The following is a 24,279-nucleotide window of genomic DNA, read 5'->3' as shown; positions in this document are numbered from 1 at the left end:
AGAGGAACCACGTTTCTTTGCTTAAGTGTTGAAGAAATTCTTTTAGACTTAGAACATCGCTGTTGTATCACTTCTTTGTGAGCATCTTCTGTGTTTCTAGTACCATACGCTCCTCTACTTCCCTGACATTGAAAAAAAGGCTACCATTCTTTTTTGATAGATCGCCACTTTTGGAAAGACATAGGCGTGTTTTTATCGTCAAAGAAATAAAATGTTCCGCCATCTATTACGAAGCTTTTTTTTTTTTTTTTTTTTTTTTTGAGTTGGCATGAATTGCTGGTGCAAGGATATTCCAATATTCCTCAGTTAGGCGATAGGTCACACGCCTGTAGTTTCAAATGTTGTCCTCATAGAAGCGTATTATTCCTCCTATGACAGAGGAGGTGGTACTGCGTCCTGACAATCTTCAATGCTCAGATTTCCGCTGTAGAACTGCTCATACATAGGTTGATACCATTTGAATATGGTAGTACTATGAGGACAATCGTGTTTCAGTCAGGAGCTATTTCCGAAAAATACTAATTAACACTCAAACCGCATGCAAATTTGTTGTACAAAATTTTTTGGAATCCTTTCTTGACTGGGACGACATAGTAACCATTTCTCTCTGCCGTAGCACAGCTGGAATTAACATCCACAGCTCGTCTTATCGACTAGAGTATATGTTAAAACACATCTCAGCGCGTATAAATTCCTCACAGCATGCGACTGTCGGTGTGTTACATTGCAACACTTTTCTAGAGACCTTTGAATCTCTGGTTTAATGCAAAATGTCGGACGTTTCTGATGCCCTCTTAAAACCTGGGGCTCTATTTACGAGCCTTGTGGGTCTAGGCGATACTCTGAAGTTATTATTATTTTCTGCATTATTTTGTCTAAAATGTATTTTGATAAAAAAATTCAGAACTAAAATCAACTCCGTGTCGTCTTTTAGCGATATCTTTTACACGTTTTCCCAATCCTACAACCAAATTATGTTATTTTAGTTTTTTTTTTTTTTTTTTTCCTCAGGAAGGGGGAGAGATTTGGACCTTGTGTAAGTATGAATATTTCTTAATTTTAATGTCTAATAATAGTATAGTTTTTGAAAATTTTTCAAAACAAATGTTTCTTTAGTCGTATTGCAAAAGTAATAACAGCTTTTTCAAACTTTTCTTCTTCCAATTATTATTGCAACGGTAGTCGACTTAATTAGCTCTGTTGTCATCATCAATCTTGATTCGATTATTATTCAAATGTTGTTTATTCACCTTCTTTTCAAACTCTGTTGAACAAACATAATCCGTTGTCTCATTATACATTACAGGACTTTCTGCCAAATGGCTGACCCAAATACAAACACATTTTACACGGCAAATGAATCTCGTTGAAGAAACATGCAAAAAGAAAAAAATTATTATTTACGACAGTGATCTCAAACTCGCAGTTCGCCGAAGGAATTTTATGGAGCCCGCGAATACGTTTCAATACTTATTTGTTGCAAATATGGAGCTAATAGTTTTAGAGACATAAATGTATAGACTGAGCTTAAGTGCGCGGCTGCTGTTGAAGACAAAAGATGATACCTTTGTCAGTGCCTCTCTGTAAAACCAGTCCATAAGACTAGGGAGAATTTCCCATGTTGTTAGAGTCAGTAAATTTAGTTTACCTGCCGAAAGATGATAACGATTCAGTAATCGGGAATTTCCGGTTTTCCAATTTGAATTAAAGGTAAGTTATTTAGTAGTTAATTTAACATATTGGAATTACTTGAAATAAATATCAGCCTAAATTTTAATATTTAGCTGTCTGTATCTTTGAATTACCAACACACCCAAAAAATTTTCTCACTGGTACCAGCCTTTAAATTTCAGATAGAATATAAATATAAATTTTCAATTTTTTCCTCTGCGTAATTATTAACATTGTTACGAAATGTCCAGCTGCGGTAGGATTGCTTCCCCGTGAAGCAGGTTTATGGTTGCCAGAAAATGGCAAGGGAAGGCATGGTTTACAGATTCAGCTCGAAATCGCCCATTTGGCGACAAAATTGGCGACATACCATAGACGGATGGAGGAACAGCTCTTACCGGTTTAGCCCAGAATGTTCTCGGAGGTAGGCCAAAAGCTAAATCCCTGTCTGTACGCGGAGTAGCAGTGTATCGCTAGTTGCTGCATCGTTGAAGGTAACGAGTGCATCGCGAGTTGTAGCATGGAGAGTCTCGAGAGTACTTAGAGTTCCGAGAACGGCCGAACCGAGTCGGGAGCTGTAGTCTAGTGCTTTGCCGTGAAGCTGTCTTCAGCGTTATAGCCTGATAGCTTGAAAGCTGTGTTGCTGATTGTTTCAGCGTGTTTGTCGTAGTTTTTCGACGACTGTTAACGTGTTTTTGGAGCTGTCCTGAGTAATACTGCCTAATAAATTGTGTTTTCTTTCTTCGTCAAGTGTTGTCGTCAATCACTCCAAATCCACGAACCTGTACGAACGTAGCAATATTGTTTATGTATGGTTTATTAAATATTTAGTTAGTAAAATGTTTAATTTCGTTTCTTTTTGTCGTTAAAATATGAAACTTTTCAGATTTTAAAGCATGCTGTCAAAGATTTTGCTATCCATGATTTCTTTCCGAAGATTGCTGAGCTGAGAGCCATAATTTAGATTACACTTTGTTAATATTTTATAACTTGAACATGTGTTGTAAGTTGTTTGTCTGTCCGCAGGCTAGCGAAGTTTTTTTTCCTATTAAATTTTCAGTTTGTGTAACTGTCAGGTCGACGTATTAATAAATATTTTTTATTTAGCGTTTTACTTGGTTATGTTCTTGTGTCAGTCGGGACGAAAAGTCGTTCAGCAGACTTCTATAGTTGCCAAGTCTTGAACTGCGGAGATGGATCCTAATGGCATGACATTGTGTTTTGTGACAATTCACGGTTTTGCTGCAGTATGGCGATGGCCGGAATAGAGTTTGGAGACGCCTTGGAGAGAGGCTGCTCGACTGTATGTATCGTCATACTGGTCCTGCACCCTGTGTTATGGTAAGGGCTGGTATTGGATTTCACCCCCGCACCCCTTAGTACGCATTATCGGTACGTTTGCCAGCCAACGCTGTATCTCTGAGGTTTTGCAGCCCTGTTCTCCTTCCTTACCTTCAGGGCTTACCTGCAGCCACATTTCAACAGGACAGTGCGCTACCACACATTGCACGCAGTGTTCAAGCTTTGTTTTTAGTATGCCATATTACACTGTTACCTTGGCCTTCCATCCTCCAGATCTGTAGCCGATCGCACATGTCTGGTCAATGACTGGAGAACTCATTGTCCTCATGTCCCATTCGCGGGTACCCAGATGAACTTTGGCTACTTATGGAGGCAGCGTGGTCCACGCCTGTTGACCACATGAAAAGCTACTGGTTGGGATCTGTACTTAGACAGTCTTGACCATGGTGGTATACAATCTGTCTTCACATGACTAGAACCATCGTTTATTCAGTGGTAGATTCAGGCTCAGCAAGGACCGTACTTGTACTGTTTTGTCGATCCCTTGGTTGTGGGGTCGCTACATGGTTAGGTATGGCTATCTTGGATGATTTGGCTCCATTCGGCCTACTCGAGAGGAACTGACAGAGGGGATGAACACCCTCATGAATTTATTTGTTGCAACCGGAATGGTGCCCGTGAGCACAATGCCATCGTATTTTTATTGTCTCAACGTACAGTTTGGTCCATATACCTTGTATAAAGCCCAAGAGGGACCGCGGGGGTTGCGCTCTCATGGGTGGTCTTCAAAGTTCTGGACGCAGATTCTAAAAGGTAGAATTATACACCAGGTCAGGGGTTCGTCTGTGGTGCTTTGTTTTGTGGAAGCAGCCTTTTACCCTACGCATATCCAAAGCTTCTTTCACTGAGTGCCGCGGCTGTCATTGACAAAAGTGGCTGTTAGCAGCTGTCATTGACAAACGTATAGGCAAGACTCTTTACTTATTTTCTCTTTTTCCTCACCTCAGAGAAGGTTATATTTCAGTTTACATTGAGCTATATGAATCAGTTAACATTGATTCTGTGTGTAATCTTTGAAATAAATTTGGCATTGATATCTCAATCCGTTCGTTCTTCATGCTGCATTTCGGATTACCAACAGTGTATTTTCGACCACGTCTTTGCTTTGATTTGTGAGACTTTCATTTTACTTTCACACTTCCCTCACCCTTTGGTTTTGTAAGAAAGCCGAATAGAAATGAAACAGAAAGTTGCAAATTCCGTCTTTTCATGCTAAAACGTTTCTGAATTTCTTTACAACATATCTCAAACTGTTGTTATCACGGTGAAGCTTCCAATCTTTTATATGAAGATATTGGATCCTTTTTTTATCAAATATATTCAAAGCAGATGCAGATATTAACAAAGCAGATGCACAGTACTCCGCATTAACTATTTTTGGTTCACATAGCATTTAGGTGCACCATTTTTTGATAGCCAGAGAACTTAGTTACCATAAATCTTTCCAACCTAGAATTTTCATTTTTTAATTTCTTTGGCGTTGGAAACGGAAGAATTTTCCAAATGGAATTCTTTCTCTTGCCATCTGAATCATGCTGGAGAAGAAATATTTCATCACCTAGAATCACAAATTTCACTAATTCTTCGCTGAAAGCAGTCTTTAGAAGGCTGCTAATGCACATCAACATGCGCTTCTTTCTGGTTTAGCTTGAGAAACTGGGGTAACCACCTTGCACTCATTCTCGTTGTTTGCGTATATTTAAAGAAATAGTGCACTCAGTAAGAACTGTTCAGATGTCTCGATGTTTCTTTTTTCGTCGTGAATCGATTCTCCTCTTCAGTTCAGGTCAAAGAGTCAGTAACCGCTTTTGATGAAATTTCAAATTTAGCTTTTCACTGAAACTTTTATAGCCTGTTTAGAATTCTCTCAATCACCAGTGCTTTGCTTACATAGTAGCTACTCTTTTCACTGGTATATTTTCGTTATCCTCTGCATTCGATTTTTTAAACCGAAAACTAGACTTAAATTTTATGCGTTCATCTCCTGTGCCATTCACTCTGTTGATATGCATCTGAAAATTAGACACATTTTTATTTGACATTTACTGTCATTTCTTTGAAATCGCTTGGCAGTTGGGCAGTCAAATTATGAAAAAAGAGAGAGAGAGAGAGAGAGAGGGAGGGAGAAATCAAATTATATGTATATATTTTATCAAAGGAAATTAGGGAATATGGCTTTTAACATATTAAACCTAGATTAAAAATAAGAAAACTAAGGGGAATGTTAAGTTAAAAGAAAATCGATATGTGTTCGCTAACTGTGATTTTTTAAGTTTTTTATTTGTTGATATTTAAGCATTTTTTTAAACTGTACTGCCGACTTAATGCGTTTTTCTGTCTCTAAACATATTAAGGTCTTAATTGCAAATCGATATCTCTAGGTTTTTTTTATTTAGGACATATCGATTTTGATAGCCTTCGGATTTACTTTTTGGCATTTTTCCCCTGAATGCCAGATGTTGCATAAATATTGCATTTATACCATATATATGTCTGAGATTTATGGAAGGCAAATGCTGTGTTTAGTAGCATTTGGAATAAATTTAAATACAAAAAAGTATATTATAAATGTTGTAAAATTTCCTTTCAATCAGTTTTCAAGACAAAGTATCTTCTTTTAATTTTAAAAAATGTTTAATACTAGCTATATTTTCATAAAATTTAAATGAAGGCGCAAATCCAGTTGTTCTTTTATGGTAATTATTTGTTTGTTATTTCCTTAGGACAGGATATTTTTTGGGAAATATTTGTTTGTAGTAGTACGCTTAAGACGTCCAGCATTTACAACTATGCGTGGAATTTTGCCCAGGATTGCAAAATATGACTGCTTGTATGTCTAGTTCAGTATGTCCCAAACTTTCTCATCGGGGTACAATTTTAGGTTCTAAAATTTTTCAAAACTAATTAAATAAAACAAAAATTATATGTAATATACGCAAAATTTAGAAGTACTGATGTAGGAACACTGTTGATGAGTAATACCTAGATATTGTAGGTCGTAGATCCATATTGAAGAGGAAGAATTCTGATTGCGTAGTATGCTAATATGTTGAGTTAGTAATAGCTAAAAAAAACTCGGCAGTCGAGGCGGTTTTAATTCCATTTTTATTTCCAGTTGACATCTGTGGCCACGATCCACTTGGCACTCTACTAGTGGCCTATTCAAGAAAATTTACATTTTTGATACTATGGCGATAGCAAGCAAGCACAGCGAAATGACATCCAAGCAGTGCAGAAGTTCAATCTAAAGTGCGTAATTACGCAAGATAGGAAGCACACAAAGAGAAAGGTTTTGGTTTGAGTTAAAAGTTTCATTTTACAATTATTACGTCATCAGCGCTGCGCAGGCCATGCAAAATAGAATGATCTAAAAATGACGCAAACCAGAGAAGTTATTACGATTTTTAGAACAGAGAGGAAGAATTAAAGAGTTTACCGTTAGTTTAAATTATAATTTTGATTTACATATTTTTTATCTTACATATATATACGATGTACAAAAATCTTTTTAGTTTTCAATGCTATCGATATGTATGAGACTTCGAATTATTAATTCTTTTAATATCAGGCACAATATTGGAAATCTGAATTCTTATGCGCATTCAACATCAAATCATTTTCTATATTTCGATTTTGTCGCAGGGTAATGTGAAAAAAACTGCTTCCTAGAAATATGCTGCCACAAAAAGAAGTAAAATATGTGTAGCTGCTTTTGATAATTTGTGATACTCTTCTTACAAGCATATCCAAAATTCGTTTAATTTGTTCTTTATATTTTTAATTCTAGAATCAGTTATCATCAATTAATTTTTCGAAATCAGCTGCGCTCATATCTGTCGGCTTAGCTGGAAAAGGATTTCGAATCCAACAATGGATTTCGTCATGAAAGAATTTCGAATCCAAGAATTGCATTCCTAATACAATGGGAAATACTGATTAAGAATTAACTGCACGTTATACAATAATTGTAATATTTCACTGTAAACTTTATTGTACATTTTTAAACTTTCTTCACTTATAAAGTTGTCTGTCAGGAAAAAGTCAAATTCATTCCCTTTTAGGGAAGAAATCCGATATATTTCCATCTTAATGGAAGATTCCGTTATATTTATTTTTTAAAAGCATAATGCATAAGCATTTTAATTATAAAAATATTACATGTATTAGTTACTAATAGTAAACATTTTATATTTGCTTATCAGTTTCAAACGGAAGATGAAATTAAAAAAAAAAAAAAAAAAAAAGCACAGCGTACAAAGAAAACTTAAAATACTAGTGTGACACTGAAACACTTCTTTACTTCTGAGCTCAGAACAGGAAAAATAACAGAGAAGCTTTCTGCTTGTATTTCGTTGCCAACGTAAATCATCTAATATCATGCTAGATTATTATGTTTATTATGCGCGCCGTTTTAAACCTCTCTGTTAAGTTTTTCTCTTTAAATTTCTTTTAAAAGTTGTTTTAAATTGTGTTGAATACGTAAAAGCAGATAATATTCCGTTGTTATCTAACCTTAGTTTCATAAATTTTCGCGTGACAGTTTGCGGAGCACAGTTAGGAAGCGCTGCTCTGGTTAATCACCTTCGCTGCTTTTCGTCAGCTCTATTAAAAAAGTTTTTTCAACTACGAACAACATTTGCGCATAAAGAAGTTGATTACAGGTCTCGGCACTAAAACGGTATTTAGTCTTGAAAGGAAATTACAAATATTCATGTAGAGATTTATATGTAATGAAAAATTCAACAAAGAATTTGTATGGAATATATTAACTAATGAAAAATATGCAGGAAAGGAACAACAGTAAGAATCTAAACCATCCACATCATCTTCAGAGTAGAAATATTGGAGAAAGTATGCAGTCTACTTTTCAAATATCGTGCATATTTTGTTGTCATTGCTGTATAATTTCTTTTTATTTCTTCGTATCAATTTTCATTTCTCCAATAGGCTTCGGGAGTTCGAATTGAAAGTCGCCTGCCCGTTTTGGGGCTATTGCAGATTGAGTTAAATTGGAGAAAGTGTGCTACCAGACGGACAATCCTAATTATATGAGATCAGATACGCACACTGAAGTGCCGACATTATGCTCTTTTGATCGAGGATGATCGATCTTTGATTTTCAAAATAAATTCCTATCACTTTTGTGCGCTATTTAGGTCTCAATCTCTCCGTAGTTTATCACAAAATGTACTTCACTGTCCTGAAAAAGGAAAAAATAAACAAATCCCCCCCCTCAAAATGAGGTATTTCAACCCATACGCGACTTCTACGCCAACCTGTATAATGTAGATATAGTAGTCTTTCTAATCACTGAAATTAACTTCATGAAATGTCCTAGACTTAGGCCTCTGCAGAAAATTTTCTAGGAAGAACAGAAGACAAAATATAATTATATTAGCATTTTTTATTAGTCCTAAGGGACTTTGTCCCTGAGGGACTGTTGTTTTCGTTTTGCGTCGAATCACTCTGAATGTCCGTTTCACTTTTTAAACTTGCCATCAAATATTATCGCCCTGTATTATATTTGAAGAAATGAAGTAATGAAGAATCTGCATAAATGTATGTATGTTTCTCTCGTTGTGATAAAACAAGGGTATCTAGAGCCATCCAATTTTGAATGACGTAATCCTACTGCAAATATGGGCATTTGGCAGCCCAAATTTGGAACTTGTTTTATTATCGATTTCATATTTTGTAAAACTTTAAACGAATTTTTGATTAACAAACTCAAGGATTTCAAAGCGAGCCATGGCAATGTTGTATAGAAAAAACAATTTTATCTCCAGCGCGTGAGACTGTGTATCGAAAATTCTAAAGATAGGCTCAATTTAAAATTATTTTGTGATATTGCTCTTGAACTGAATTTTATGGTTTAAGTGCGAAGAACATGATATTGGTCAATCATAAGTAGATTACGAAATACAGTATTCAATAAAATGCACATGTATTATACGCACACTTTATATGCCTCAATGCGAAACGTTTTTTTACTCGATTCCAGCGCATACGTTTGGCCGTTCGCTTTCCTGCTAAACGCACTTGATGCCGGATTCTTCTTGTTAAAATATTGTAAATCTTAGGTATGCAAGTCGAAGAGTTCTAAAATATGTACGATCCCAAAACTCTTTTAGGATCGACCGCATTATGGAGCGCTGTCCTTCTTTAACTATATTTTGAATAAAATAATGCATAAACGTAAATTATTTAATAAAATGCCTTAATTAGTAATTTTTTATCAAATTGTCATATTCATCACATTAAATTAACGATCGGTTAACAACCACAAGGATTCAATAATATCACAAGGCTATGTAAATGATGAATGAAACTCTTATTATCACCAAACTGATGAAAATAAGGACAAAACTGGAAAATCTGCAGCTTCATTTGCCGCTGCACCTTACCACTAGACAAGTGGCTAAGACCGCTGAATATTGAGAATTCGACCTGGGTTCGATCTTAAGCTGACTGCATGATTGATTTTTCATGGTTTTCTCCATTTGCGACGTGAATACGAGCCAGTTTCTCTTAGAAAGTCCTCCATAAAAGCTTCCTTCCCATTGGACAGATAGCCAGCCCTTATGTGCTGTGCATATTCAAATAACCAAACCAGTTACGTCTGCTTGGCCCAACTACGTATAGAAAATACTCCTTTTATTTCATTATATTGTATCTATTTTAGATTATATTCAAGATAACTAAATAAAAATATATATAGTTTATTTGCCGTTATCATCCTATTGTAGTTTAGTTTACAGTTAGACTATCATTGGCATTTATTGAAACCTCAGTGCTTTCCAGTGTGAAAGATTCCGTACTCTTTAGCTTTTACTGTAAGGGTTCTTGATGCTGAGGCCCGCGTTCACGCTACGTGTATCTTGTCGGACTCCTAACTGTCATTACATTTTTATTGAATTTTCCTTGATGACATTAAGCAACAAATCTTATTGAATTGTAAAAATCAATTGTAGGTTCTTGACTATTTACTCATGTATTGCACAGTTTAATAATCATACTATGTGGTTTGGTTGATTATTAGAAAATTCGAAAAAACTAAATTATATACCGTTGTTTGAAGATCAGATTGTCTCTTCGTTTCGCTCAAATTATTTTAATGTGGCTAAAATTATTTTGATTGTTGAGCTAGGAAATGAATATAAAAATGAACCTCGGTTTTGCAAAGTATGATGTTTTATTTTCAGTTGCTTTAACCAACTACTAGAATATTTACCTTCAATTCATAATTTTAGTTTCGAGTTGTCCACATGCATGACTGGCTCTAGCATTTTCTGTGCCTTGTAAAACTTAAATATTTTAATAATTCAAAGCAAAATATTCTTTCACTTAATTTTAATTGGCGCTGTTTGACATTCGGATCTCAGGCGGCCGTCTATGTCACATGTGCTTAGTGAATTAAATTATTTTAGTGGGCTACGTACAGTCTTTGCTTTGTTGACGAAATGATGGTACATGTTTGACATGTGATGCAAAGATTAACTTGTTCATTTGAAACTTAGATGTCACTATTCGATTGCAAAAATTAACCAACCTGAATTAGTTATTGCATAGATCCACAAAAGAAGAATTATTATTTAAGAAAATATAATATTTGTAAAGTTATTTGAATGTTTGTGAAATAGTGTAATAATATATATACATAAAAATTTCCTTCTTTTTCATAGTTTTAAATATTTTTTTAAACTTGAAAAAAAATACATATGTTAACTTTGAAAATGATAATCAATGGGACGTCATTTTGTGCAGAAAGTGCAAAATTAAATTTATTTGGAATCGTTACTTTATATTAACTGTCTAAACGTGTGTGTATGTTCTGAATACGTTTCTGTACAAAATATGGAAAGTTAAATATATATATATATGTAATGATATTTTTAAATCAATTGATTAAATTAAATTCTATTAATATTGCTTAATAACGTGTTGGCTATTCTCTACCTAAATTGCATCCCTGTTCCTAAATTTTGGCGAAATCCTTTCTTTAGTATAAAATATATTAACCTGTTGGCGCCCGCCAAATCGCCAAACTCATAAATCTGTCATATTACATAAAATACTTAAGAACACTCCTGATGAGAAGATAGCGTCACCTCGTGATTTCGATTAATATCGCTGATTGGAGGAGCCTCGTGACGTACACATATGTATAAGTAGGGCTTCTGCTCAAGGTACGAGGAGAACGCTTACGAGATGGATGCTAAAATAAACCTACCACTTTATATTCCAAAATTTGTCTCATTCCTGTTGCCCCGGCTGCACAAAACAAATAATGTATGAGAAATTACATTTCATATGTATATATATATATATATATATATATAAGATCAAAATCAAACACCCAAATAATAAAACCAAAAAGTAAGATAAACATTTTAAATACACAAGCCCAAAACTTGAAGGTTGGTTGGCGGTACGCTGTGCTGATAGGGTGACTCTAATTGGCAACTGACTAATTTGCATACTTACTGCATGTAGAGCTGAAACACATTTATTATAAATCTATGAGAAGCTTTATTAACGGTACTTACTTTTATAATGGGTCCGAAGGCATAGAAACAATTACTGCAGGTAAAATTATTGTCTTCAACATGTGAGGATCTTGCTAGCGTTAAGAATCTCTCTAATCGAGAGGTTTAAGAGCATTCTGACCTGCTGCTCTTTCTAAAGCAATCTGAAGATTAGTTACTCCCTCTTAATTTTTCAATTGTATTTTACGTCCTCTGATTCGTTATATTTGAAACGATATCAGAGGAGCAACAGGATCATTGTTGTGTGTCATCCTCTCGAAATCAAAATTCTTTGGTGGCAGACATTCTACAGATCGCTCCTCGACGATAAGTTTAACCTCTTGTAATATCTAGTTTAGGCGTTACTGAACGAATTATTGTTTCTGCAAAGTCAGAGCATGTCGCCTCACACCTCATAACAGCTCAAAGACTGTGACTGGTGGGGGACCGCACGCATGAAGTTCTTATCTTTGTCTGATTCGCCACACGGTGTTCGGCTGTCGGGGAGCCAGGCAGCGCTCGCAAATTTGAAAAAGTTGAATTACTTGAATTCGCCTACGAAGAGCTCTATCGTGACGAGGTAAAGCATTTCACTCCCATGAAATGGACCCAAGTTCTGTCCTTCAAGGCCACGCGAGACTTTCGCATCGCACTTCTCATTTGACTCATAGATGTCGCCACCAAACCTCCACTAAAACACCAAAAGCATTTGACTTGCTGCGGTCAATAATTTACTACCGCTCCGCGGCCATGTTTCTTATTTATTAACGAGCTTATAAGTAAAGTTGAGTGAGTAGGCAACATTTAGTTGAACTAGCAACTTTAACAGCCTCGGTTGAGAAATTGCTCTGAGGCGTTGGGGGTAATTAGAAAATTAAGGCGATAACGCCGCGCCATAAAAGGCGAAGCTGGAACGTGTACATTAAAGTACAAAGTTGAAAGTGATGAATTTAAAAGGGGGAAGTATCTGGTGAGTCCTCTTCGCCCGCCCCTCGAGCTGTGAAAGTCCTAACAAGTCTAATCTTCAGACTCAGCAAATTCCATCAGGCTTAGGGCGGCCTGGAAACCTGCTGCAAACTTCGCTGCGGTGTTGCTAGCTGCTCTAATTTTTTCTATACTTCCTATGATGGTACTTAAAAATTTTTTAATCTTCTTATTCTGCAGCCATGAAACTACCTCTGCTAGTTCATCAGGTGGGGGTTGAATCTTCCCTTTAACTTTTTCACTGTAGGTGATTCCCGTCGCTCTCCTTATATGCATATTTTCTTCTTTAATGAGTTTGGAAAAGTCCGCTGCCGTCGGTATTGGCTCCTTGGGTCTAGGTGGGATCTTTTTCTTCTCGAAGCGTTTCTTGTAAGCCTCACAACCATGAAAGGAACTTACATGAGCTTGATTGCAAAAGATGCATGTTGGCTTCTCCTCATCTTTCAATGTACATAGCTTACTCCTGTGGGTCTGTCCACATTTACAGCATCTCTCAGGGTTGGAGCAAAGGTGCTGAGAGTGACCATACACTTGGCACCGGTAACATTGCAGTGGTCGCTTCTTCGGTGGGAATTTCTCTATCCTGATATTCAGTCCGAACATGTTATTCACCTGGTGAATTGCAAGTCCCTCAGACGTCTTTTCAAGTTCAACATAGTAGATTGGCAGCTTTTTAAATTCATTTTTCTGACTTCTACGAAACTGCTTTACTTTGGTTGCTGGGAACTTCCTTCTTTGAAGATCTTCCAGTATAGCCTCTTCAATAGTGGAGTTAGGTAAATTCTTTATCACCACCTTTTAGTGGCTTCTTGCTTTGCAGCTGGAATAAATGGTGCGGTATAATTCGTTCCTGTAGAATTTTTGTCATCTTCCTATATTTCTCCACAGTCTTGACGCTAACGTAGATTGATTTAACTTTCTTCTCTGCCTCGAATTCATTAGTGCAGTTTTCAACGAATAATTCGTCCAAGGACCAAGGAATGGTTCTATTACGGGGCTCTTAGGCATGTAGCCTTTATCCCCACATCGTCAAAGAATTATCTTTGTCACCAAAAAGAGGGTTCCGCAAAGAGGTAAATTTAGTGCAAAATGTTAATTTAACAAAAATAGTAACTGCCTTCCATAGTGAAAAAAAAAAATAATAATTCGTGAACCTTCAGCCAATCAGTAACAAGCTTGTATGATCGAGGTGACTTATATTGGTCATAAGGTCTTCATTGACAAGGGGAATTGGGTCGTCCTCCAATCCAATCCAATCAACCTCTCCGCGACCGCCGGAGAAAATAATATTTAGAATAATAAAAGAAAAAGTTTCCCCCATGTCGTAGTATTAAGAGTTTAACAAGTATTGACTCTTATGTAAGCAGATGCTAGCATGTGCAACTTTAAATACACTTGTGTGCAAAAATTAAGGACGAAGTCGAAAAATTAGCATATCAGCTGAACGAAGAGGCAGAGCGGACAGAAAGACCAATCAGGAGATTAAGTAAGGTGATGTACGGTAGCACATGCGCAGATATGCAGGTAGACGTAATGGGGGAGTGTCTGAGTAGTATAAAGCATGTTGTCGGTCTAAGATCAGTATTTCTGGCAAAGAGATTGCACACCGTATAGCAGTTAAAATCACACCGAGTTGCTGCCTCAGCGAGAAATGGCGAATAATCAATCTGTTAGACGACATCTGAATGCTTTACCCGAGGTCGAATCATTGGGAAGTTGGAGGAAGGCCGCAGTGTGACAAGTGTGGCTGCAGAGTTCGGAATTGCTCACAGCATCGTTTCACGACTTCGGAGAAAATTTCAAACTACAGGAACAGCAATCCGGGGGTTTAATAGTGGTCGTCCACGAGGAACCACACCCGCAGATGACCGGTATATTGCCTTACAGGCCAGAAGAAACAGGCGGCAGACAGCGGGAGAAATCGCTAGACACACGACACAGGCGACTGGACGACAGATATCGCGTTTTACCTTGGCCAGAAGACTGCACGGTGGTGGTCTGTTTGCACGACAGCCTGTACTGTGTGTACCTCTAACGCCTGCCCATCGGAGAAGGCGTTCTCTGTGGTGCCGGGAACACCGGAATTGGGGAGACAATGAATGGGAACGAGTACTCTTTACAGATGAGAGCAGATTCAGTCTGAGTAGCGATTCTCATCGCATACTCATCTGGAGAGAGCGGGGAAGCCGCAATCATCCCTCGAACATCATTGAAAGGGACAGGTATGGAGGTGGCGGTGTTCTCATTTGGGGAGGCATCATGCTTGGTACTCGTACAGACCTTCACATCTTCGACGCAGGTTCAGTCAACGGGACCCATTATTGTAACGAGATTCTTCTTCCATATGTGCGTCTTTTTAGAGGCGCTATGGGTCCGCAGTTCCTTTTCATGGATGACAATGCACCATGTCATCGCACAGTAGCTGCCGAACAGCTCTTAGAGAGTGAGGATATTGAACGTATGGATTGGCCGGCACGATCTCCGGATCTCAATCCCATCGAGCATGTATGGGATTTTCTAGGCAGACGCTTGGCAGCTCGTACCTTACCACCAGTAACGATTCCGGAGCTTCGATTGGCGCTGCAAGATGAATGGGCAGCAACGCCTCAACAACTCATTGACACCCTCATTGTCAGCATGAGCAGACGCTGTGAAACCTGCCTAGCAGTCAGGGGAGATCATATTCCCTATTAAAGACCGGATGTTTCTTGCTGGACACCCATCACAGGGATGTTTCGGCCTTCAGTCGCATTGCGCTCCATGCTACTTTTTCAATAAAGCTTCTTTTTATCCCTTTGATTTCTCTTTTAGTAAGTGTTGCTTACATTACTCATGTCCTTACGTATTGGGGATCTTACGGTATTAAATGTGTTGATTTGGAAAGCTTTTGTACAAAGTTATATTGAAAAAACCGTCTCGTCCTTAATTTTTGCACACCAGTGTATAATGTATTGCTACTTTGGAAGAAAAGCGGAACAACTCGAAAACCACTAGTTTAGAAGATTTAACCAAAGTGAAAGTTTAACTGATGAAGGGTGTCACCACCCTTTTGTATTAAAATATACCACATTTTCGTTTTGATTAGATTATGACATAAGCGAACATTCACAAATGTTTGAGTTATGCCGATTTTCTTCCGAAGTAGCATAGTGGTAGAAATTGTGTCACAAAAAATTTGCAGATGCAACTGCCTAAATTTGGTTGTATAGTTTGGCATAATTTAATTTAAAAGTAAATTATCGACATAATCCTTTATACTTTTAGTGAATTTTCTTTTTAGTATTCATGTAATAATTTTTGAAATTTTTATTATACTAAAAGTTGTTTTTTACTTCCTTAGAGTTTTGCTTTTGATCAGTGTTTTTGGTCTTTCAATGAAAATCATCCACATTATGCCAGCCAAGAAACTGTTTTCAACAGCCTTGGAGCAGATATATTGGATAACGCTTTTCAAGGGTATAATGCGTGCATTCTTGCGTATGGGCAGACAGGTAATTTTCTGACTTTATTGTTTTGTGAAATTGTCCTTAAGTTTATGTAAGTGTGGCATTGCTGATAATTTATGGCAAACAAAGATAGATTAGAAGCTGGATATGATGATAAAAAAGAGTTTCTGCTATTATATATTCAAATGACTGCTATTAGAAAGAAATTTGCGTCGTACAAAAATATATACGAAGAATGCAGTTCATTTCTTTACTTTTTTAATTCCAGTAATGTTTATTTTTATAAATTTTTTGTCTATGTAAATTTTTATTCAAATAAAGGAAAATTGCTAAAAAAAAAGTTTCTCATCATAATATTACGACATTTGTTGTTCAGTGAAATAAAATAATCGGTATAACATAGTAAAATGTTTATATAGTTTGCAAATGTAAATTCCTTAATTTCAGGGTGACACAAAATATTCAGATATTCAAGTTGTACCCTTCCCCCCCCCTCAAAAAAAGGAGGGTAGGATCTTTATTGAGAAATTATCTATCTGTTTACTAAGCATTAGCATTTTTATTTTTATTATTTATATAATTTTAGAGGTACAGTGAAGAACAACTAGAAAAAAGTGTGTTTAGAGAAAAGTATGGCAATTCTTGTTTTTGATTTATTATAGCATGATGAATATTTGCTAGTTTGATCACTGCTTTCCAAAGACCATACTAAAAAGTTAATGTTTTCAAAGCTATCTTACTGCCAGTGCAGAAATTTTTCTGGTAAATCTCTGCTCTATTTTAAAAAGTTTTTGATTAGAAAATAACTGCAAGTACTTGTATAAAATCAGTATTTATGGGAGACAAGGTACATAGCCACAATTTTGGAACACCTTTTTGTATAAGCCATATATTATTGTGAATTATTTAATCGCATATTTTTCTCTGTTCAGTTTTTATTGTTATTGGAAGTCATTTTATTATCATGTTGTTGGAAGGATTTATTTGGACATATTGCAAAGTTAGCCATTACTGGTGTTGAATGAAATAATTAAGACTATCTCTTTCAGTGTGGTAGTGCTCACTACTATAGAGATTATTACTCATCAAAAATGCACAGAAATCATTGAGAATATTTCAGTGAAAGTTTGCCACAAAGGTTTGGCAAGATATATAGATCAAGGAGGTGACACTTCAATGTTGTGGCTAGTCTGGATTTTAAAAATACTGTATCACTTTTCTTGTCGGTGATACTGTCTTTGTACTTCTGTTCTCCACTGATTTCAGAAATCGTTTTTGTAACCCCATATCACCAATGTGATGGTTTTAGTTGATCAAAGCACATCTGCAGTATGGTGATTTAAAATGTATCACCATACAGATGTCTGTTGTCTCAGCAAAATGGATGCACTGAATATTTATGAAATATAGCACACAAAAAACTAATGCATTTATTTTTGTGTAATACAATTTGGCATTTGATATGAATTTTTTAAATGTATTATGAAATTATGAATATCTTATACAGAGGATGTTCACACATTTTTTAGACGATGTATATTGTATTCACAAAACTAAATTATATAAAATTCTTGTGTTTTAAATGTTCTATTTGACATCCCTTATTCTGAACTATCTTTCGACACCACAATTTCCAGGATAATAATGCCTTTTGAAGTGGCAGTAGAGGTATTCTATCCCATTCTTCCCGAACAGCTTTCCAGAGTCCTGTTAGGGTTTTGGGACAACGTTTGGATAATGCAGTTTTTAAAAGTCCGAAAGCACAAAAATCCATAGATGACACATTGGGAGATTTAGTAGGGATATCAGTGAAGGGTATGGCCTTGATACCTGTTTTTTGTTCCATTTCTTTTAGGAAGTTTACAGTGGATTTTGATGTGTGACTGCCAGCTTTGTCCTGATACTCACAGATTGATGGCACTGTGGGTAAAGCGATGGTATTTCATTCAGAAAAATTGGCGATAAAATATGTTCCTGATAGTATTTGGAGTTAACATTTTTTTGCACTCTCTTTATTTTTAACTTGCCATTATAAGAAAAATTAGCAACAATCATGAATCCCTTAGAAAAACTTTCTTTCGATTTTTTGAACCATGTACTTAAATTTTTTTCTACCCTTTAATGATAATACTCGTAAATGACTCTTTTTTTTGTTGCAATCATTTAAGTACACTCATGCTTCATCTATTGTGACAATTGCTTTCCATTTTTCTTTGGCTAAGTGTTTTTCATATAGAATTCTGCAGCGTGTCCTGTGTTGAGTGATATGCTTTGGAAGAAGACGATGCACATTGCGTTTTTTTGCTGTCTTAAGATTTAAATTAACGTTTATCATTTTGTTTACAGTGGACACCGAGCATTTTAATGATTTTGCAACTGTCCTTTGACTAGGGGGATTTTCTTTTAACATTAAACAACGTACCTTTACAATAGTCGAAGATGGCCGTTTTTTCCTTGGATACTTGTTTAGAATTTTTGTCCCACTTTAGGCTCCAATTTGACGTTTTTTCCCTTTCTTGTTGATGATATTACCTATCGATGCTTTAGATATAACAAAACCATGACTCCATGACATTTTTGGATAACGGAGTATGCATATTTCTCTTCGGAAAGAGAGTAAATGTAGCCTTCGAACCACTGCTTTGTTAAATTCGCCATTTTGAATAAAAACAAAACTTTCAAGCCACAGACGATAATTTTGACTTTTAAAAACATAGTACAATTACAATTACTACTTTTTGCAGCAAACGATTTTTTATTACCGCATACCAAAATCTTCTAAAAAATGTGCGAACAGCCTCTGTATAAAGTAATATACTGAACTTTTTTGTGACATTCTGTTTCTGTACTGCTACATGAATATGTTTTTTCATTATATATTTCATATTATTTTTATATTAAATAAATTTTTCACGTTTTTTAAGTGCCAATTTCCCCTCCCACCTTATCAAATATTCTTTTCAGTTTTCAAGAAGGTTTTGAACTAAGAATTTTTCTTGTATACGCAATTCTTTTTTTAATTTTAATTTTTGACTGATGTTTGTTTACTTTTTAGAATCTTTAGTTGTTGTTCTACAGCTGTAAGAGTATTCCTATTTTTCAGGATCGGGGAAATCATTTACGATGATGGGATCTGAGGACAATAAAGGATTGATTCCTAGGCTTTGTGATGCTCTGTTTGAACGCATTAATGCATCAGGGCGGCAGTCAGATTATAAAGTTGAAGTCTCTTACATGGAGATTTATAATGAGAAAGTGCACGATTTGCTTGATCCTAAAGGGTGAGTATGAAATGTTTCCATTGATTTATCAGTTTCATTAAAAGATTGTAAGAAGCTTTTATATGCCAAAACTGTAATAATTTTTCCCATTTTTTATTTTATGTTTTAGTTTTATTATGCTACATATATTTAATCTAAATAAAGGAAATGAAAGTTAATGTTGGTTCAAAAATTCTCATAATTATTTTTGTCTGTTTAGTTTGTCTGTATCAAAATAGATATATTTTTATTAAATATGGCATGAATTGTTATTAAATTAATTGATTAATTAATTTTTTTAAATTAAGAGAACATTTTTGAAAATTTTAATTATGTGCAGTTTATCTGTTATATATTATTTCAGAAATATTAATGTTCTTGCTGTTGCAAAAGTTCTAATATTTGTAAAATTTCTGCCCATAGAATTGTATTTGATGCTTTTAAGAAAAAGGTCCAGCTATAATTACTGAAAAACCTTTAATGTATGAAATTATTTAAATAGTCAGCCACTCAGTAGCTCTCTCTCTGCTGGGAGGACATATGGTTGCTTTTCTTCCATATGAAGGAATATTATGTTCTTCATTTTTCAGCCAATAACTTTTTCTAGCTGTTTTGCTTGAGGTAGAATCTACTAAAGTAATACATCATCTGTGTCTGTAAACTAGGGTAACAGTGTTGCTATGAAAAATAATTTATTGATTGTATGTGTGTAATGTGATGAGGAATTTTATAGATATTTGTAGAATCATATTCATTTGTAATAAATGCTACTTACTTTTGAAAAGCTTTGCCATCAATTAAAGCTGATTAAAGATCAATTTCTTAGACATCTTCTTCTACTTTTCTCTTCAACACATTAAACATGACGAAAAGCTTAAGTGTTGTAAAGTAATTACAGTAAATGTTTTTAATGTTAATTATTTGTCTGATGATTCTTAGTTAGTGAACTGAATTATTTTTTTAGATGCAAGCAAACATTAAAAGTTAGAGAACATAACATTTTAGGACCATATGTTGATGGTCTATCAACACTTGCAGTATCTTCATATGAGGTATATTTAATTTGAAAATTTTTTATTTTATGAAGTTTTTTTTTATGTTTGTTTTGTAAGATTTGGATTCTACTTTTTCTGTTCTTTTTATTTTTAATGAATGATGACAGTAATCTGTTAATTTTTAAGCATTTGCTCTGAATAATAACAATTTTGTCAAATACTTAAATTAATGCTTAATTGTTACTATAATTTTTCCCTCTTCACAGGAAATAAATAACCTCATGACTGAAGGTAATAAATCTCGAACTGTTGCTGCAACAAATATGAACAGTGAATCCAGCAGGTCACATGCAGTTTTTACCATTACTCTTACATGTACTGTATCAGATGATTTATCAGGAGTAAGTATTTTGCTTAAGAGATGAAGTTAAATTGTATTTTATCCTATGCTTTTATAGCCTTTACTTACAAATTTTAAATATTTTTATTATTTCAGAGCCATAGATTTTTTAATTAAATACTATTTTTAATAAATGCTAATTCATCATTTGCATTTCTCTAGGAATTTAAAATTGTAATTTATTTAAAGAGAGACCAATTTTTTATGCTTGCATGATGCCTGAAATTTCTTTAGGAAGAAGAAGTAACTCTGGTCAACAAGAGTACACTTTGTTATTCTACACTTTTGCAAATCTTCATTTTAGATTTCTTTTTTTTTTAAAAATTAGCATGTGAATGCCAACTTCTCTTTAGGGACCAAAGAATTGCTCTAGTTATCTAGTTATTATAGAATCTTCCATTTTGTTCATAGCAAATGGGGGAAAAAAAAAAAAAAAAAGTTAAGATAAGTTAGAGCGGATAAATAAAATAAAAATAACTAGATCTAGTCGAAAACTGAAGGATTGAAGTCTTTGTATGTTAATAGTTGATTGGGAAGAAATTATTCCGATTTTGAAGCAGACTAATTTTTGACTCTTTTTATGTTACCATTATGATATAAAATTTTTATTTTTCATATGCATTTTACTTTAAATGTATTTAATGTCCATATGTTTTGATAATTTTAGAAATTTATTAAAATGTATTGATTTAACTAATACAGCTTTTACATTTTAAAATAAATTTATTGTTAATTTACGTTAGTAATGGTAAACAAAATTTGAATCATCATCAAATCCTTTGATCATCATGAATTTTTTTTTTTTATAAAAATTATGTAACTTTTAAGACTAATATTATATTTTAGCTACTACTTTAATATTTTTTCGATTTTTATCTTCAATTAGTTTAATATAATTTCATATTATTTTTTCAGATTTAACACTTGATGTATGATATTTTAATTGGATTGGGATTCGTTTTATAAAATTTTATCAGTGCATTTTAATCTTTTTCTTATTTCCATTAGAGTTTTACTTGCTTATTGGGCAGTAATAAAAGTACAGAATATTATTTTAATAATTATGCTTTATTTCAAGGTTACTGGAGAAAAGGTATCTAAGATGAGTTTAGTTGACTTAGCTGGTAGTGAAAGAGCTGTTAAGACTGGTGCAGTTGGCGAGAGACTTAAAGAAGGCTCAAACATTAACAAGTATTTGTTCTTGAAATTCCTTTTTGTGTTCTCTTTTTTTCTTCCAATATTTATTCTGTTGTGTAGTTAAATTTGTTTTATATGATTCATGATGACTTATATATCCCATATACCTATTTTAATATTAGGATGATTATTTTCAACATCTCTCTAAAAAAGGAAAAGGATGCATTTTTCCTCTTTATGTATATGGATCATGTAATAAGAAACATTATTAGATTGTTCTTTTTTCCCCATCTTTAGGTCATTAACAACACTAGGTTTGGTTATATCAAAACTAGCTGACCAGTCTTGTGGGAAAACAAAAGACAAATTTGTTGCATACAGAGATTCCGTACTTACCTGGTTGTTAAAGGTAATGAAAATTTTAAAACAATAAATTCAATGCTGAATTTTAATTTTGATGAAAGAATTTTATTGTTAGTGTAATTTATAGGAGATGCTATTAAAAATAACCTGTAATATTTTTAGAGAGCAAAGATTTTAAACATTCTGCTATGCATTTATGCTTTGTAATATCATATAAAAATGTGCAGTCGTAAATAAGAAAAAAAATATGCATAATGTATTTAATGAATCGTGTGTAAAATATTTTTGTATCACGAGGATTTTAACCTTTTTCTCCTTAGTTATCTTTAGCAATTTAATGTGAATGTGGATGAATGATAATGTCTTGCTAAAATTTGTTTTGAATTAATTTTACCCTGAAAATATTTATAGGTACAAGCATAAAAAAAGACACATGCTGATGTAAAATTGGGGGGTTGTGGATGGACTGCATAATCTATGACAACCTCAGATTACTTTCTTGATCATTTTTGTATGCATATATGCCTAAAATTGAAGTCAAGTAAATTACAATAATGCTTATATTGAGCTATTTAAGTTAACCATATCCTCGTCTCTTTTTTTCCTTTTTGTTGTTCTTTAAGTCATCATCAACTACAAATTAGAAATGTGTTTTAATAGCCTTAATTATTGGAAATATATTTAATTCTGCTTCAGACAGATTCATTGTACAGATGAATAATTTTTTGTGTGAAATTTTGTTTAAAAAGGCATCATATCCTTCATAGAGAACTTTTAGAGACCATTTATTTATACCTTCAACGTTTGTAATATTAGGGGTTGCATGTTGCACTTTTCGCCTTATTTTATGGACTTGTACCAATATTTAAATTCTTTTGAATGTTAAACATTAGATTTTTACCTTTCTGACACAAATTGTGCTAAGTATAAAAAAATTTCTTCTAATTTATTAATATTCTTTCTTTTTCCTTTTCTTATATTTTTCCATAGGACAATCTTGGTGGCAACAGCCGAACCGTCATGGTAGCTACTATTAGTCCTGCAGCTGACAATTATGATGAAACACTTTCAACATTACGTTATGCTGACAGGGCTAAACGAATAGTTAATCATGCTGTTGTAAATGAAGATCCAAATGCCAGGATTATCCGAGATCTCAGGGAAGAAGTGGAAATGCTCAAAGAACAGCTCAAAAGTACCACAGTAAGTTTACTGTTAAATTTTAATTTTTGATATTGATAAAACTAAATTATGATAGCTAAAATTCTTAATGTCTCTCTCTCTCTCTCTTTTTTTTTTTTTTTTTTTTTTTTTTGTGTGTGTGTGAAGTTTAATTTTTAAAAATAATTGTTACATGGGAAGTCTGAAAAAGAACTGCATGATTTCTTGAAATAGAAATATACATTTTTAGTAAATTTAGTTAAAGTATTAAATTTGGAACTGGAATTCAAAATTTAATGCATTTGCTTTCTGTGATGATACTAATTATTTTAAGCTCTTGATTGCTGTTGTGAGGATGTACACCAAATTGTTCAAAATGAATGAATCTATTTCAGATTGCTTTAATTTTAAAAATGAAGTCTGAAATAAAGGGAAAGAAAAACTTTTGAAGTGTTGCTAGCCCAGATGTTAACTAAGATAAGATAGGGAAAAGGAAAGGGATATTTTCTTCCGATATGGTTGATACTTTGCATTGGGTGTCGTGACTTTGCAGATAAATCTTTAGTTAACCTACAGAATATATTATTCTAGTATTATATATAACATCTTTTAGTTAATCTGCAGAATTGAAACAAAAATTAAATTCATACCATATTTGCTTTAGGTCACAATACCATATTTTTATTACTGTCTCTGTAGTAGTAACATCATGGGTTTGAGACTGTATAGGGACTTTTAGAGAATGGTGGCATAAGCATAACATTACTAATTAATTCCCACATTCCTCGAGCATAACATTACTAATTAATTCCCACATTCCTTGAACATAACATTGCTAATTAATTCCCACATTCCTTGAACATAACATTACTAATTAATTCCCACATACCTTGAACATAACATTACTAATTAATTAATCATCAGATCTTATGCCATGAGTAATATGACATGAATTCTGATGATATATGAGACCAG

At 34.1% G+C, this 24,279-nt stretch overlaps 1 protein-coding gene across 3 annotated transcripts in view; it reads left to right on the top strand.

The window, feature by feature from the left end:
- The window catches only part of Khc-73 (Kinesin heavy chain 73), a 369,120-nt gene that overhangs the window by 268,350 nt on the left and 76,491 nt on the right, over window positions 1–24,279 (top strand). For all 3 annotated transcript variants that reach the window (XM_085815982.1, XM_085815983.1, XM_085815984.1), the window contains exons 4-10: window positions 15,883–16,033; window positions 19,092–19,269; window positions 20,213–20,300; window positions 20,510–20,644; window positions 21,722–21,834; window positions 22,078–22,189; window positions 23,134–23,346. In XM_085815982.1, the coding sequence (XP_085672108.1) occupies window positions 15,883–16,033; window positions 19,092–19,269; window positions 20,213–20,300; window positions 20,510–20,644; window positions 21,722–21,834; window positions 22,078–22,189; window positions 23,134–23,346 (990 nt within the window). The remainder of the gene's footprint in view (window positions 1–15,882; window positions 16,034–19,091; window positions 19,270–20,212; window positions 20,301–20,509; window positions 20,645–21,721; window positions 21,835–22,077; window positions 22,190–23,133; window positions 23,347–24,279) is intronic.

This window comes from Stegodyphus dumicola, chromosome 4, assembly GCF_044657685.1.
Source record: "Stegodyphus dumicola isolate Sdum_Otavi_A_Nest chromosome 4, ASM4465768v1".
NCBI lineage: Eukaryota > Metazoa > Arthropoda > Arachnida > Araneae > Eresidae > Stegodyphus > Stegodyphus dumicola.
The sequence above is the reverse complement of the archived record's forward strand: the minus strand, read 5'-3'. Positions and strand labels throughout refer to the sequence as shown.